Here is a 13393-nt window from a genome sequence, read left to right as displayed (position 1 = left end):
TGATTTCTCTTTCCCCCTCTAACTGTATGATCTGGAACATCAGATGCCGCTACAATAAGCTACCTGACATAGTTATTTCGCAGCTTTATAATCTACTCCAACAACTTGAACAAGTTTACATCTCTTCTAATGCCAAAGACTTGGTTATATGGGAATAAAAAATTGGTGGACTTTTTTCTGTCAAATCAATGTATAGGCTCCTTTTTATGGATTGGATCCGTATTGTTAATACATCTTTGGGTTCTACTTGGAAATGGCCAGTATCAGTTACAATCCAAGCCTTCCTATGGGTCGCATGTCACAGGAAATGTTTAACAGTAGACAATCTTCAAAGGATGAGTAAAATTCTTCTAAACATTCGCTTGATGTGCAAAAATAATGAAGAATATTGCTCTCACTTTTTCCTTAATTGTCCTTTTTGCCTCTAGCTTATGTCTCTAGGCCTTCACTTTATTGGGTTTTTTCTTCATGACACCTTTGAATCTGATCAACATTATTAACCATCTTTCTGCCATTGGATTACCAAAAACAGGAGTTGTGATCTGGAAAATTTTCAGAAGTGCAATTTTATGGCAGATTTGGTTTGAACGTAACAGGAGAACCTTTGATGTGGTGTCACTGAATATTGAAAAGGTAAAAGATCTCATTTTACAATCTCTTTGGAATTGGTTTTCCTCTACGCCGGAAGGACGGGGTGCTCTTCAGATTGATATTTATATCAATCTGAAATTTTTGGCTCATTCTTCTTCTCACTCTAACCATCCCTTTAGAACTTGGATTGCACCTCTAGAAGCCTGCCTTAAACTTAATTTTGATGGAAGCTCATTTGGTAGGCTTCTTCGCAACAATTTTGGATCGGTTCTTTTTTCTTATTCTGGTGCTTGTAGGTCTACAACCAATCATGTTAAATTGGCTGCTCTCCTTCAAGGCCTTCATATTATCATTAACAGGGGTTTCATTGGTGATATTATAATTGAAAGCGATTCCTTTGTCATTGACAGAAGTTTCATTGGTGATATTATAATTGAAAAGGATTCCCTAAATGTTATCACGTGGTAGAAAAGAGCAAAAGATCCCCGATCCCTATTTACTCTTTGATTAATATATCAAGATCTATGTACTTGGTCTAATTTGAGGATAAACTTCAACCACACCATGCGCAAAGCCAATGATGTTGCTAATGAACTAACTAAACATGATGTTTCTCTTCCTTTTTTGCAAGTTTCTAATAATTTGATTCAATCTTTGTAATCTCATGCTCTTGAAGCATTTCTTTAATAAAAGTTCATACCATTTGTTTTAAAAAAAAAAAAAAGCACTCCAATATTGCTCGTCATTGTATGTGATGGCAACTCGGTTTGAAGAGCGGTTATTGTGTACGTGTAACATATGGAGAATTGCAAGCTCTAATGTTTCATTGGAGAGAGAGAGAGAGACCTGACTATAGAGAGGGGTAGCAACAGGTCCGGTCGGGGTCGAGTTGACCCAAAACCAGCTAGACCAAATAACCCAATATATATTTAACTACGTTTAATATATATTTCATATATCGAGACCTGAAAAGTATTACCAATCCTGGACTAGACCTGGACCCGAATAGCGTTCAGATCCAAGGTTTGGACCCAAACCCGACCTGCCGGATCCAATATTTGGACCCATACTTGGACCCAAATCATGCTACCCTCAGGCCCAAGCCAGGTCCAGGTCATTGCCACCCCCACCATAGAGACAGAATGCCCAACTTTTTGTATAGTTGATTAAAAATCCCTTTTATTGAAGATATATCAGCTTCATAGCACCCAAAAAAAAATTGAACACATGGCTCTAACTAGCTTATTCTGATTTGCTGACTCCCAAGCTCAATCAAGGTTCCCATACATTGTTAAAATTCCAAATAGATTATCAAACCAATTCCAAAGTGCTAATTTTCTTGTTCCCAAAAAAAAACTTCCAGTCTCCAAGAAAGTTCTACCTTCCAGTTATCAAACAGGCCCTAAAAGTATTTTGAATATCAGCAATCCATACCAAGCTCAGTAGGTAAAAGTCGTTCCAAACAACCGAAATATCCCAATTCCACTACTATTATTTTTTTGTTATTTAACAAGAGAGTAAAGATTAGCATTCCAAATCAAAATTGCTAATCCAAATTATACGGTTGACCGAATCGACCACCCATCCAGGTTTTGAAGAACACTGGTTCAAACCCTTGGAGGTTATCATAAACAAGCTGAGCTAACCCTTTCCTTTAGCCCCTTCTCTCACTTATTGAGAGGGCCATGGGGTACTTACCCTCATTGATGGAGCCATAGGCGTACTTACTCCCAGCTTAACCTTAGCAAGCAAAGCTAAGGTGGAAACTTTGACGAAGCTCTCTCTGCTTTGCACTTGGCTGAGGGCAAAAAAGATTGCGCTAAAACTCTCTTTTTCAATGGACCTTTTACGCTTCCAAAACAAGTTAAGTTCCCTTCTCAAAGCACGCAAAGTCTCTCTCTCTCATATATGTCAACTCACTCAACCAATGTTGTACTCTTCAACCCTCCTTCCTAGAAACAAACTTTTTTATAAAGCCTTTCGACCAACCATAATCACCAAGAAGACTATGTTATGTTTTTTGCATTGACCTCATTTTTAAGTTACATACAATGAATGTGCAATCTCTATCAAACCTACCTCTCTCCCTCTCTTTCTCTCACAACTGCCTAGGAAATATGCAACTCATATATACACAACTTTCTCTCAAAAAAGGACTTGACTGAGACCTTAACACCAAAAAAATAAGATAAAAAGAGAGCCTCACTCTCCCAGTCCAAGCCATCATTTTTTTTATACACTGTAGACATGAATATTTTGTAGAAGTTACACACCAGAACCAATTAAGCAACCAATCTACTGCACCAAGACAATCTCATCTCTCCTCTTTCTTGATTACTAAGCAAGCCACTATATGTACCTCTCTCCCCTGCTCAAAACAATCTCTCTCTCTCTCTCTCTCTCTCTCTCTCTCTCTCTCTCTCAAAACAATAATCACGAGCACATAACAAAAACATGCCCCAATAGAAATTTACAGCTTTCATTATAAAAGGATGCACTCTATACAGTGAGAGACTGCCTATACAGAAGCTTGGCAAGAATGAGTGACAAGAATCATTGGCATCATGCCCAGCAATAGAGAGAGAGAGAGAGAGAGAGAGAGAGAGAGAGAGATCTGCTTCTGCTTCTCTCTAAGAACTCATCTAACAAGAGAATCATAGGAGACATAGACAGTATCAGGAACGATAAGAGGCAACTTATCTATGTACATGAAGAGCCTCCTTAAGTTCTCCCTGGTGATGGCTTCCATGTCCATGATTTCATGGGTATCGATGACGATCCAAAGATCACCCGAGTTCACTCGCTTTAGGCTTTCTCGGCAGAAGGGGCACGACTGAGATCGTGCACGCCTGCAACAATGGAAATTATTCAAATCATCCACCACCCAAATCGCATTTTCATTATGTCCTCTATGGGAGTTACAAAAGCTTGTAGCTGTTCGTATCAAGCTCGTAACTGTTTGTATTGATCATTTGCTATTTTCAATCCATGTGTGTGTGTGTGGAGAAAGTATAACTGAAGGAGAGGCTTTCGATGCTTCCATCTTGGAGATTGATTTTGGGTCAAAAACTTAACAGAACTGAAAGTTGAGCCTTAAAAATAGACACTTACGTACCCCATACTTGAACCATTCATTTCAATTCTCCAAGAATTGCAGATCTACAATTTTTGGAGCTCCACATTCATGGATCTGAGGTGGAAATGAACTTGTGGTGATTTAGAATGCGTTTCGGGCCCTAAACCCTTCAAAACCATGGTGGACACGATCCACAAGACTCAGCATAAACATTTCGATAATTTAATATATCAAAAAAATTATCTGGATGCAAGTGAAGTTGCCAACCATGGTTGTTAATTAGGCGAATCTTAAGAGTCCAAATAATATGAATGATGAAGGCATCCAAGAATAGATTTTTCTTGGCAATGGAATGCCCAACATCCTAAACATTCTAAAAAATAAGCAACTATATTTAAATCGTAAAAACCAACCCAATGAAGAGTAGACTGCAATACCAAACATCAAAAAAAACAAAACACAATAGTCATAGAGAGCTCAAGGGATAAGAAAGAAGAGAAATAATGCATCAGAAATTAGAATTTGGTGATCCATGATCCTATCTTGCACCACAATTAGATTATTAACCTAGGTCAATTCTAGGTTTGACAATGCAAAAGGTAAGAAAGAGAACAAAAAAGCAAAACATGATTTGAGTGCATTACGCACAGCAAGCAAGGAACAGAAACCCTCTTGAAAAACTAAGGCTCACACAACAGCTAAGAAGAGTTAAGGAATATAAGATGAATGCATCATAGCATCCATAAACTATGCTGCCCATGATGGCTCCAGGCCTAAAATGTTAGAGCTAACTATATCATAAATAAAAGATTTGATGCTCCAGCAGAAGCAAACTAAGGCTCACACAACAGCTAAGAAGAGTTGAGGAAAATAAGATGAATGCATCATAGCATCCATAAACTATGCTGCCCATGATGGCTCCAGGCCTAAAATGTTAGAGCTAACTATATCATAAATAAAAGATTTGATACTCCAGCAGAAGTAAACTAAGGCTCACACAACAGCTAAGAAGAGTTGAGGAAAATAAGATGAATGCATCATAGCATCCATAAACTACGCTGCCCATGATGGCTCCAGGCCCAAAATGTTAGAGCTAACTATATCATAAATAAAAGATTTGATGCTCCCGCAGAAGCAAACTAAGGCTCACACAACAGCAAGAAGAGTTGAGGAAAATAAGATGAATGCATCATAGCATCCATAAACTATGCTGCCCATGATGGCTCCTGGCCTAAAATGTTAGAGCTAACCATATCATAAATAAAAGATTTGATGCTCCCGCAGAAGCAACCTAAGGCTCACACAACAGCTAAGAAGAGTTGAGGAAAATACGACGAATACATCACAGCATCCATAAACTATGCTGCCCGTTATGGCTCCATGCCTAAAATGTTAGAGCTAACTATATCATAAATAAAAGATTTGATGCTCCCGCAGAAATAAACTGTGGGCTTACTCCAAGCAAGTAAAAGACCTACTTCAGGGGTTCTTGTTTGACCCTAAAACACCCAAATCATAGTGTTCTTTGAACAATTTGGAAAATATAAAAAAATAAAAAAAGATTCCATGGCTTAAAAATAGTCCAAATAAACCTGCACCAACAGTGAACAGCAAGGTCTAAGCTTTTAAAAGCTCAAGATCAATTTTTTTTCCCTGGAATTGTTTGTCTGGTGCCTAGAATGTGCTTTGCAAGTTTTCAATCCAATAGGATCCTCCTAATAGGTGTTTGCCTGCCAGAGTATACTGCACGTGCCTAATAAATAATGCAATGGTCTAAGGAAAAACAAAATTTTCCTCCTATCCCAATGTTTGGCAAAGAATAGCAGGAAATTTGTGGAGATGCCTGACAAACCAGCTGGGCAACAAAGCAAACATCTTTGCCACAACCCAGGTGGCCATTTGTTGGCAAAAACCTTGACGGAAGACACCTTTGTTGCACCTTCAGTTAGGGGACTGCCTGTCAATTTTAGTAATTTATTTTTAATATTTCCCCAATCTCCACTGACCAAATGAATGGACAGTGGAGAAGACGGCATAAGAGGAAACTGTGACAATCCAAAAATTTTCCCATAGAGGAAAAACCAATTGTCTTATGCTCATTGCCGTTGGTTAAAATTACAGACGGTGACAATGACAGATGATTAGGAACACATCCTGTTTTGGCATGTCCAATTTCCATAACAATCCATCAATTCAATGGTATATTATGAGCCAATTGTGGACTGGCTTTTCCAGTCCATCATATAAAATTACACTATTTCAAGCTTTAGAATATCACAAAAAACAATGAGGTGACCATGTAGAAGGCATTTTTGTTTCATCGCCCTTGAGCTTCATCTATACGTGAAGATATAGAACAAGTCAAATCTATTATAATTAATAATGCGAACAAGTCAAATCTATTATAATTAATAATACTCACAAGAGAGTACGGAGAAGAAGAGCTTACCAATCTCGGTAGCATTTCATGCAGAATGCATGATTGCAATTAGGCAAAACAACCTTGCTGTTCACCTCCATGCATATCCCACATTCTTCTTCTCTCTCAATATCAATTTCAGAGAGTTGGGCACTTTCTCTGTCAGCTTTCTTCCTATATTTCATTATATATACATCTCTCTGTTTTCGATCGTCCATTTCAGTGATACCACTTTGAAGTTGCAGCAAAGAAGGGAATATCACAGCTGTTAATTCATAAACCACACATAAATAACCACAATTAATAGCTCTAGACTCAAATCATTTGACACCTAACCTTGATTAAGAGCTACAGTTCCCATAAATTTGCATGGGGTGCCATTTTATTAAGAGTTGAGAATGAGGTGCCATTTAAGTAACACATGTTCAAAGAAATGCATGTAATCACAAAATAGTAAAGTCTCACCCAATTCTATGCCTCAAATTTACATTAGCAATAGCATCAAAAATGACAAGTACAAAATCATATAGATTTGCAGCTGCACGTGTTTCGGCAAAAAAACTCTTACCATAGAACTCTCTTATACTTGCTTTTCTTTCATGGACTGACATGATAGTTTTGCCATCTACATAAACCTTTAGGAGACCAACACATCATATTAGAACATATGCAATATGAAGGAGATTAGGCATGAACACACACACACACAAACAAATATATATATATATATAGCAATAAAAGAAAATTAATCATATCAAATTATGTAAGATTTACAACATGAAGAATTGGATAGCATCAAATAGATAGGCAAAGGGAAATTGGCAAATTTGAACGAAGCGTTCTGCACGGATTTTAAAAAACATGTAGTCAAAGGAATCCAATCACAATGAGCCACACAAAATACATTACATGCATGAGGATAGCAAATTAGGGACACAGGGAAGGGAGCAAATGCGTAAATAGATAGGTAGAAGAGCAATAACAAAAATTCATGGGTATAGACCGAAGTTCATCTGAAGAAAGTCAATTACTTCAAATTAATCAAACAACGAAAGCAGTAAAAGAGTAGTCAAAATTAGATTGGAACAGAAGGGGGAAAAAAGAGTAATCTTGAAAATATGCATATTTAAAAAGCACACAGGGAAATGGGTACTAAGTACTTAAAAACAAATAGCAAAGTGGGCAATCTTTGTGGCCATCATCTAATGACCGTAAAGCCCATTTGAATAGAGGCCAGTAAGGAGATCGGATGTTTAGCTAAGGAGGGTTCTGAGTTTTAATCACTGAGTACCTGAGATATCTTCTTAACATCTCCCTGAGCTTTTTCGTTTGTTGTTGTTAGCCTTGTACTTTTTCCTTTATAAATGAATTTGTTATCCTTTCAAAGGAGAAAAGAAAAGGATATATAGCAAAAGAAAAAAAATCAAATCTTACATTGTAAAATATGCAAGAAAATAAAGACTAACAAATTCATGGAAAAAACATAAGATAAGAAAGCCAACCGTTGGAATGAGGGCGATGAAAGGAAAAAGTGAACTTCATGTGTGCTTTTATTTTTACAAGTGTAGCTCACCTTGTAGATGAGGATCCTCAGCAATCCAAGGGCACCTGCAAGGCTGCAATCCATCCATTGAACAAGGAATAGAAACACGTGAGCAGCCGGGCTATACGATAATCTCATTTGGAGACAAGCACCATCATACTCCCTTGGATAATCAGAAGCCCTGAATTTCCACAAGACAAGATTTAGTACATATTCAATAACAGAGACCCTTTCTAGTATCGATATGAATAGAGCTAAATGTAGTTGAGAAAACTTGCAATGCGTCACAGCTGTCAGCGAGCGAACAAGAATGTCATAGACAGTGCCACGAATTGATACTCGCTGACAATTGTTTGATCAAATATTAGACCGATGTTGGTGCCAAGACACATACAAATTATGTGTATGGGGACCCAAAGAATGCTCACTCTACTTTTTCAATCCAAAAGAAAAATAAATAATAACTGGAAAATAATTTGATGTCCTGATGAACAAGAGCATGACAATTTTGAATTTTCTGAATTCCATGTCTGCAGAATTGTGCTTAGTTGGAAAGGACTTTACAAGGCATTTACTAGAGAATAAAACAAAGAGGATCATGGTAGTCATAGACACTGAACACCCACCAGTTTCCAAAAGAAAAAAGGCCTGATTAAAATTTCTGAAGAAATCCGAAAGGTAAAATTTTGTCAATTTTGTCAAAAAAATTTACAAATCATGGGGCCAAAGAACACATAGTCAGATTGGTGTTTGGGCTATCAAGAATGCCATCAAAGTCCATTACAACAAAAATAAGAAGCCAAAATTGATTCTACTCAGTTTTTTCATACCCAACATCCTTAACCAGAGAAAATGCCTAAGCATGAGTAAAGATTAGATTTTTTTTTTTTTTGGGTGGAGAGAGAGAAAGAGAGAGACAGAGACGTCCGAGTTCATAAACCATAAATTCTGATAAATTTGGTATTAATACTTCTACAGGAAGTACCACAAAAAAATTGGTAAATAAAACCAAAACTATTATCAGTTTTTTTTCAAGAAAAATGCCATTTTGAGATCAGAGGTAAAGCAAATCACGATTGTTTTAACGTTAGGTTAATGGCGGGATCCCAAAAGGTATCAAACACCCAACAATTTGAAATTTTACTAGGCATCTATAAATAATTTATCTATCAATAAGAGGAGTCCCAAATTCCAGAATTTCTCAAAATACAATTTTTTGCATGAAATTTTAAAAACCAAATAATCCAAAAGTACCACTACTATTTTTAGATAAAATGCACCACCAAAATAAGAAATAGAATAAAAAAAAAGAGAGCCAGCAAAATAAAAATAGGAAAACTCTATCCAATAACACGATCCAAATAAATCATATTCCACAAGCTATAATCCCTATATTTAAATGAGAATGTAGAGAAAGAAAGTTGTGCAAACAAACTCATAACTCTCCCTCCTCCCTCTCTCTCTAAGCAGCCAAAAACCAGAGAGGAAACAGTGAAATTACAGAGTGTTGGCATGCTGAATATCCAATAACACGATCCAAATAAATCATATTCCACAAACTATAATCCCTATATTTAAATGAGAATGTAGAGAAAGAAAGATTGGCAAAACAAACTCATAACTCTCCCTCCTCCCTCTCTCTCTAAGAAGCCAAAAACCAATGAGGAAAGAGTGAAATTACAGAGTGTTGGCATGCTGAATATCAGCTTCGAGGGCCTTGAGAGAATCCTTAAAAGACTTGCGCATGGCGGCCACAGTCTATACTCCTCTGCAACTCAATCCCATCAAAAGGCGAAAAAAAAAAAACCCAAAATGAGAACCAAAAAAACCTCTATAAAACAGTTTATACAAGTTCCCTGCAACTTAATCCGATAGAGAAAACAGCCTAGGGCAAAGAGAGGAAGAAACCTAGAATCCAGAGAGAGAGAAAGAGCCCTAATTTATTTGCTAAGCCGTTTCCAGAAGCTGAAAGCTCGCACACGTGGAGAGAGAGAGAGAGAGAGAGAGAGAGAGAGAGAATTAGAGAGAATTAAAAAAAGAGCGGCATAGATCCGAGGCTCTAAACAATTAAAGTAGAGCCTGCCTTTAAATGGTGTCAAAAAAAAATATGGTTATATCTAAGATAGCCTTAAATTTTATCTCTAATTATAAAATTTAAATCTTAAATCATAGCGATGGATCAAAGAAATCTATAAAAATCTTGAAAATTAATTGTCTAAAAATATATTATAAGATGCACTATTTACAAAATTTGAAATACATTTTTTTTTCACGTCTATGATTTTGTGATCAATTTGAAGATATTTAAGCATCAAAATAACCTCTACTATAAGAAGTTTTGAAATAGGCTCTAATTTGATTGTTTAGAGCGTCAGCTCTATATAAACATTTCCCTTAAAAAATTACATAAAGTTTCAAAGCCAAACCCTAATTTAATGATGAGAGGCCAATATCCTGAGCTCCTTCAAAATGACTTAGCTTGAGGGCCACGCATATGATTTATTAGTACAATTATTTAATGAGGTAAATCAATTAAGTGATTAATTATTAATAATTAATTGAGATATATAGAGAAAGAGAAAGATATAATAATCAATTAATTGAGATATACATGGAGAGACAAATTAATAACTGTTAACAAAACCAGATCAGCTCTTAAGTAATTATGTAAATCAGTTAAGTGATTAATTATTAATAATTAATTGAGATATATAAAGAGAGAAAGAGACAATCATCAATTAATTGAGATATACATGAAGAGACAGATTAATAACTGGTTATCAAACAAAACCAGCTCTTAAGAAAACCAGGTGCTGCCTTGGTAAGACGGTGGTCTCTTAAATGCCCTGGGCTGGGGAGGAATTACGGGAAAGCCCTTATGTGCCTCTTTTATCGTTTTCCTTTAGCAACTTTAAATAATCCAATTAAGGCGCATTTATAAATTTTATCTTTAATTTTAGTATAAATTTTTTTTAGAATTATCTCAAAATCTATTTTCATATCTAATTGTAAAATTTTAAACTCCAAAAATGATTAAAATGGAGTTGATCTATAAACATATGAAAATCTTGAAAATAGACGGTATGGATAATGTGTTGTAAGATACACTATTTTTTAGACACAAATTTTTCTTCTTTTTTTCCATTTTCATATATCTCAACATCGAGATGATCAATTAGAGGGTTTTTCAACATTAAAACAACGTTTGCCGATGGATTTTTTAAGTGTATCTTGAATTCTACATTTTAAGGTTACAACCTTATATAAACTTTTTCCAAACTTAAAAGGTTAAAATAAGGCGCACGACAAGGGTGGCAATAGACCCAAACCCAAGCAGGGTCTCAGGTTGGGTCCAAAAATTGGACCCACCCGATCACTATTTGGGTCGGGGTCAGGGTCTAGTAGGTTCGGGTCTGGTAATATTTTTGGGTCTCAATATATTTAAATATAATTAAATACATAGATATTTTAGTTAAATACATAGATATTTTTGGGTCATATCCGTTCGGGTCTGGGTCCCACATTATATTTTTGGATCCGGGTCCAAGTCCGGGTATAGTGAATAACTGAATATGGATCCGGTCGGGTCCAGTTCAATGTCCCATATCATTTTTTCGGATTTGGGTTTGGGTCCGGCGGGACCCAGACCAGGACCCCGACCCGACATGTTGCCACACTTGTGTAGGCCTCATGAAAAAAACATAAAGCCTCCCCTTAAAACCTATAAAAAATAAATTAAAATTTACAAGCACTACCAATCATGTATATTATACAAATTATCTACACCACCCCTTTTTAAGTTTTCATAGATCCATTGGATTTATACCTCTTTTTTTTAGCCATAATTTTATAATTAATGCTGTAAATAGATTTTAGAGTCATCGTGGTGGCTTCGCATGTCCAAAATATTTTTCGGACAAGGTTTTGAGTTAAGGCTTTAATTTTCTTTCACAATACCTAGTCCTCCTAGAAATTGTATCCACTTTCATTTTTATTAATTAGATATATAAGATATTATAAATAAAAGGTATTTAATAATATATATAATATTTAAACATGTAATATTTTACCTTGGGTATATTTTGATAAATTTCAAAACCCATTTTGACATGTGATTTGATGAGCTATTTGAAATTTGATTAAAAAAGAAAGATAGGAATTTTGAAATTAGATAAAAAAATGGGTAAAATGTTAAATAATTCAAATTATTTGTGTAATTTGATAATTTTTCCTTATAATTATAATTAAGACTAGAGAAAAAAAAAACTTTTCTATTGTCCCTTGATCAATGCCCACCCTGTGTAATTTGCGTATTTTTTTAAAACGCTCTTTATTATTTGATTTAAGGCTGCAATTATAAAAAGGGAAAGTATATAAATATATTATATATCTTTGGTACAAGGTGGTCACAATTAATATTGACCATTAGATGTGAAATTGGGTGGCTGCATTATTTTATTAACCAAACTCAAAGTTCAAAATAAAATCTCTCGATCTTCATGTGTCACACCCCAAGTTTTATATATATATATATATGCATCTTCGTGTTAATTATAGGTTGTGAATAGACTTTTTATTAGAAAATTGAAATCACTTACTTTCATGATGCCGATATAGCCATAGGATGATCATATGTGAACCTTAAATAATACAAAAAGATAACATATGAACTGAGAGAGATGACTGTGAAATTTTATCTTACTAGAATGCCAAATATTTTTAATCCGCAGTGGGAGGAGAGAGTCTCATCTTCCTTTAATCGACTGGAAGCTCAATGTTCATCTATGAGAGAGTACGCCTTTTTAAGAGAGAATCTCACCCCCCTTTTTAAACTGAGCCAGAGCTTTTTATGAGAGAGACTATTGTAATACCTCAGTTAAGAAGTGTCAATACAAAATCAAAAGTAGTTGTTTAATTTGCCACTAAGAGATGGTAATAACTAACCTCTTCATAAAAATTAGAAACAAAAAATGGTAGACCTAAGGTCCACCCAAATAAAAATTGACCATCCAATTATTTAACAATTTGTTGTTTTGAAAAATTTTAAGAAAAACTATAAGTTATCGACCAATGAATATTTGGGAGTCAAAGTTGATATGAAGGGTACAAAAACAGCTATCTAGACATTCAAAAGTTACAGACCTATCGTCATCTTATAATGCTATCTTATGACACATCACTTCATGCTTATATTTATTTTTTATTTTTTATTTTATTACACTTTATTTTATTTATTAATATTTATTATTATTTTTTTTTTTTATTATTACTATTATTATTATTATGTTGGTGATTATTATTATTATTATTCAGTTTCAAAAAATTAAGGTCACATCGTGACACACCCAAACTATCAAATTTCACATCGGATGGTTTTACGCAATTGTAACCTCCTTATACCAAAAGTAAATGGTTACAGTGTATAGAATCCCTCATAAAAAAAGAGAATCATATATGAATTTCTCTCATGGCTGCAAACTGTAAAGCTTGAAAAATAGTGCAGATTTGAGCAATTTATTAACACTTGAAAATGATTTTCAAAGCTAGAACTCCTTATTGTTCGATCATAATTATCGAGACCGAGATGATCAATGTAGGGTTTTTCAGCACTAGGAAAGTCTTGCGATGATAAGAAAATTTATTGTCATTGCTAGTTATAAAACTTAAAGCTCTAAAAATTGTGTAGACTAAGCAGATTTAGAAATTACTAACCAAATTTTAAAATAAACAATCCAACTAATATGCTATAGGATATATTGTTTTT

The 13393-nt window shown here is 35.0% G+C and overlaps 1 protein-coding gene across 4 annotated transcripts; it reads right to left on the bottom strand.

The window, feature by feature from the left end:
- Window positions 1-3046: 3046 nt before the first annotated feature.
- LOC18437943 (E3 ubiquitin-protein ligase AIRP2) lies at window positions 3047-10040 on the bottom strand. 4 transcript variants are annotated; one of them, XM_011626455.3, is made up of 7 exons: window positions 9538-10040; window positions 9311-9397; window positions 7660-7810; window positions 7378-7464; window positions 6655-6721; window positions 6117-6351; window positions 3047-3440 (listed from the first exon to the last, which is right to left on the bottom strand). In XM_011626455.3, the coding sequence occupies exons 2-7, from the start codon at window positions 9373-9375 to the stop codon at window positions 3230-3232; spliced, it is 816 nt and encodes a 271-aa protein (XP_011624757.1). In that variant the 5' UTR covers window positions 9376-9397; window positions 9538-10040; the 3' UTR covers window positions 3047-3229. The 4 variants fall into 4 exon arrangements, with proteins under 4 accessions (XP_011624757.1, XP_088729210.1, XP_020525291.1 ...); XM_088873084.1 differs by lacking the exon at window positions 7378-7464 and having other exon boundaries at window positions 9538-10037; XM_020669632.2 differs by having other exon boundaries at window positions 9131-9671.
- Between the last annotated feature and the right edge of the window lie 3353 nt (window positions 10041-13393).

Source organism: Amborella trichopoda, chromosome 8 (genome assembly GCF_054954075.1).
Source record: "Amborella trichopoda isolate Santa Cruz 75 chromosome 8, AtrichopodaSantaCruz75HAP2 v2.0, whole genome shotgun sequence".
Taxonomy (NCBI): domain Eukaryota; kingdom Viridiplantae; phylum Streptophyta; class Magnoliopsida; order Amborellales; family Amborellaceae; genus Amborella; species Amborella trichopoda.
This window is presented reverse-complemented; position numbering and strand designations above follow the sequence as displayed.

Coding starts and splice junctions, on each gene's coding strand:
- LOC18437943 (XM_011626455.3), bottom strand. CDS start 9,375: ATGCGCAAGTCTTTTAAGGATTCTCTCAAGGCCCTCGAAGCTGATATT. Junction 6,722..7,377: donor ATGTTAAGAAGATATCTCAG/GTACTCAGTGAT, acceptor GGTCTCCTAAAG/GTTTATGTAGATGGCAAAAC. Junction 6,352..6,654: donor AAGTATAAGAGAGTTCTATG/GTAAGAGTTTTT, acceptor ATGAATTAACAG/CTGTGATATTCCCTTCTTTG.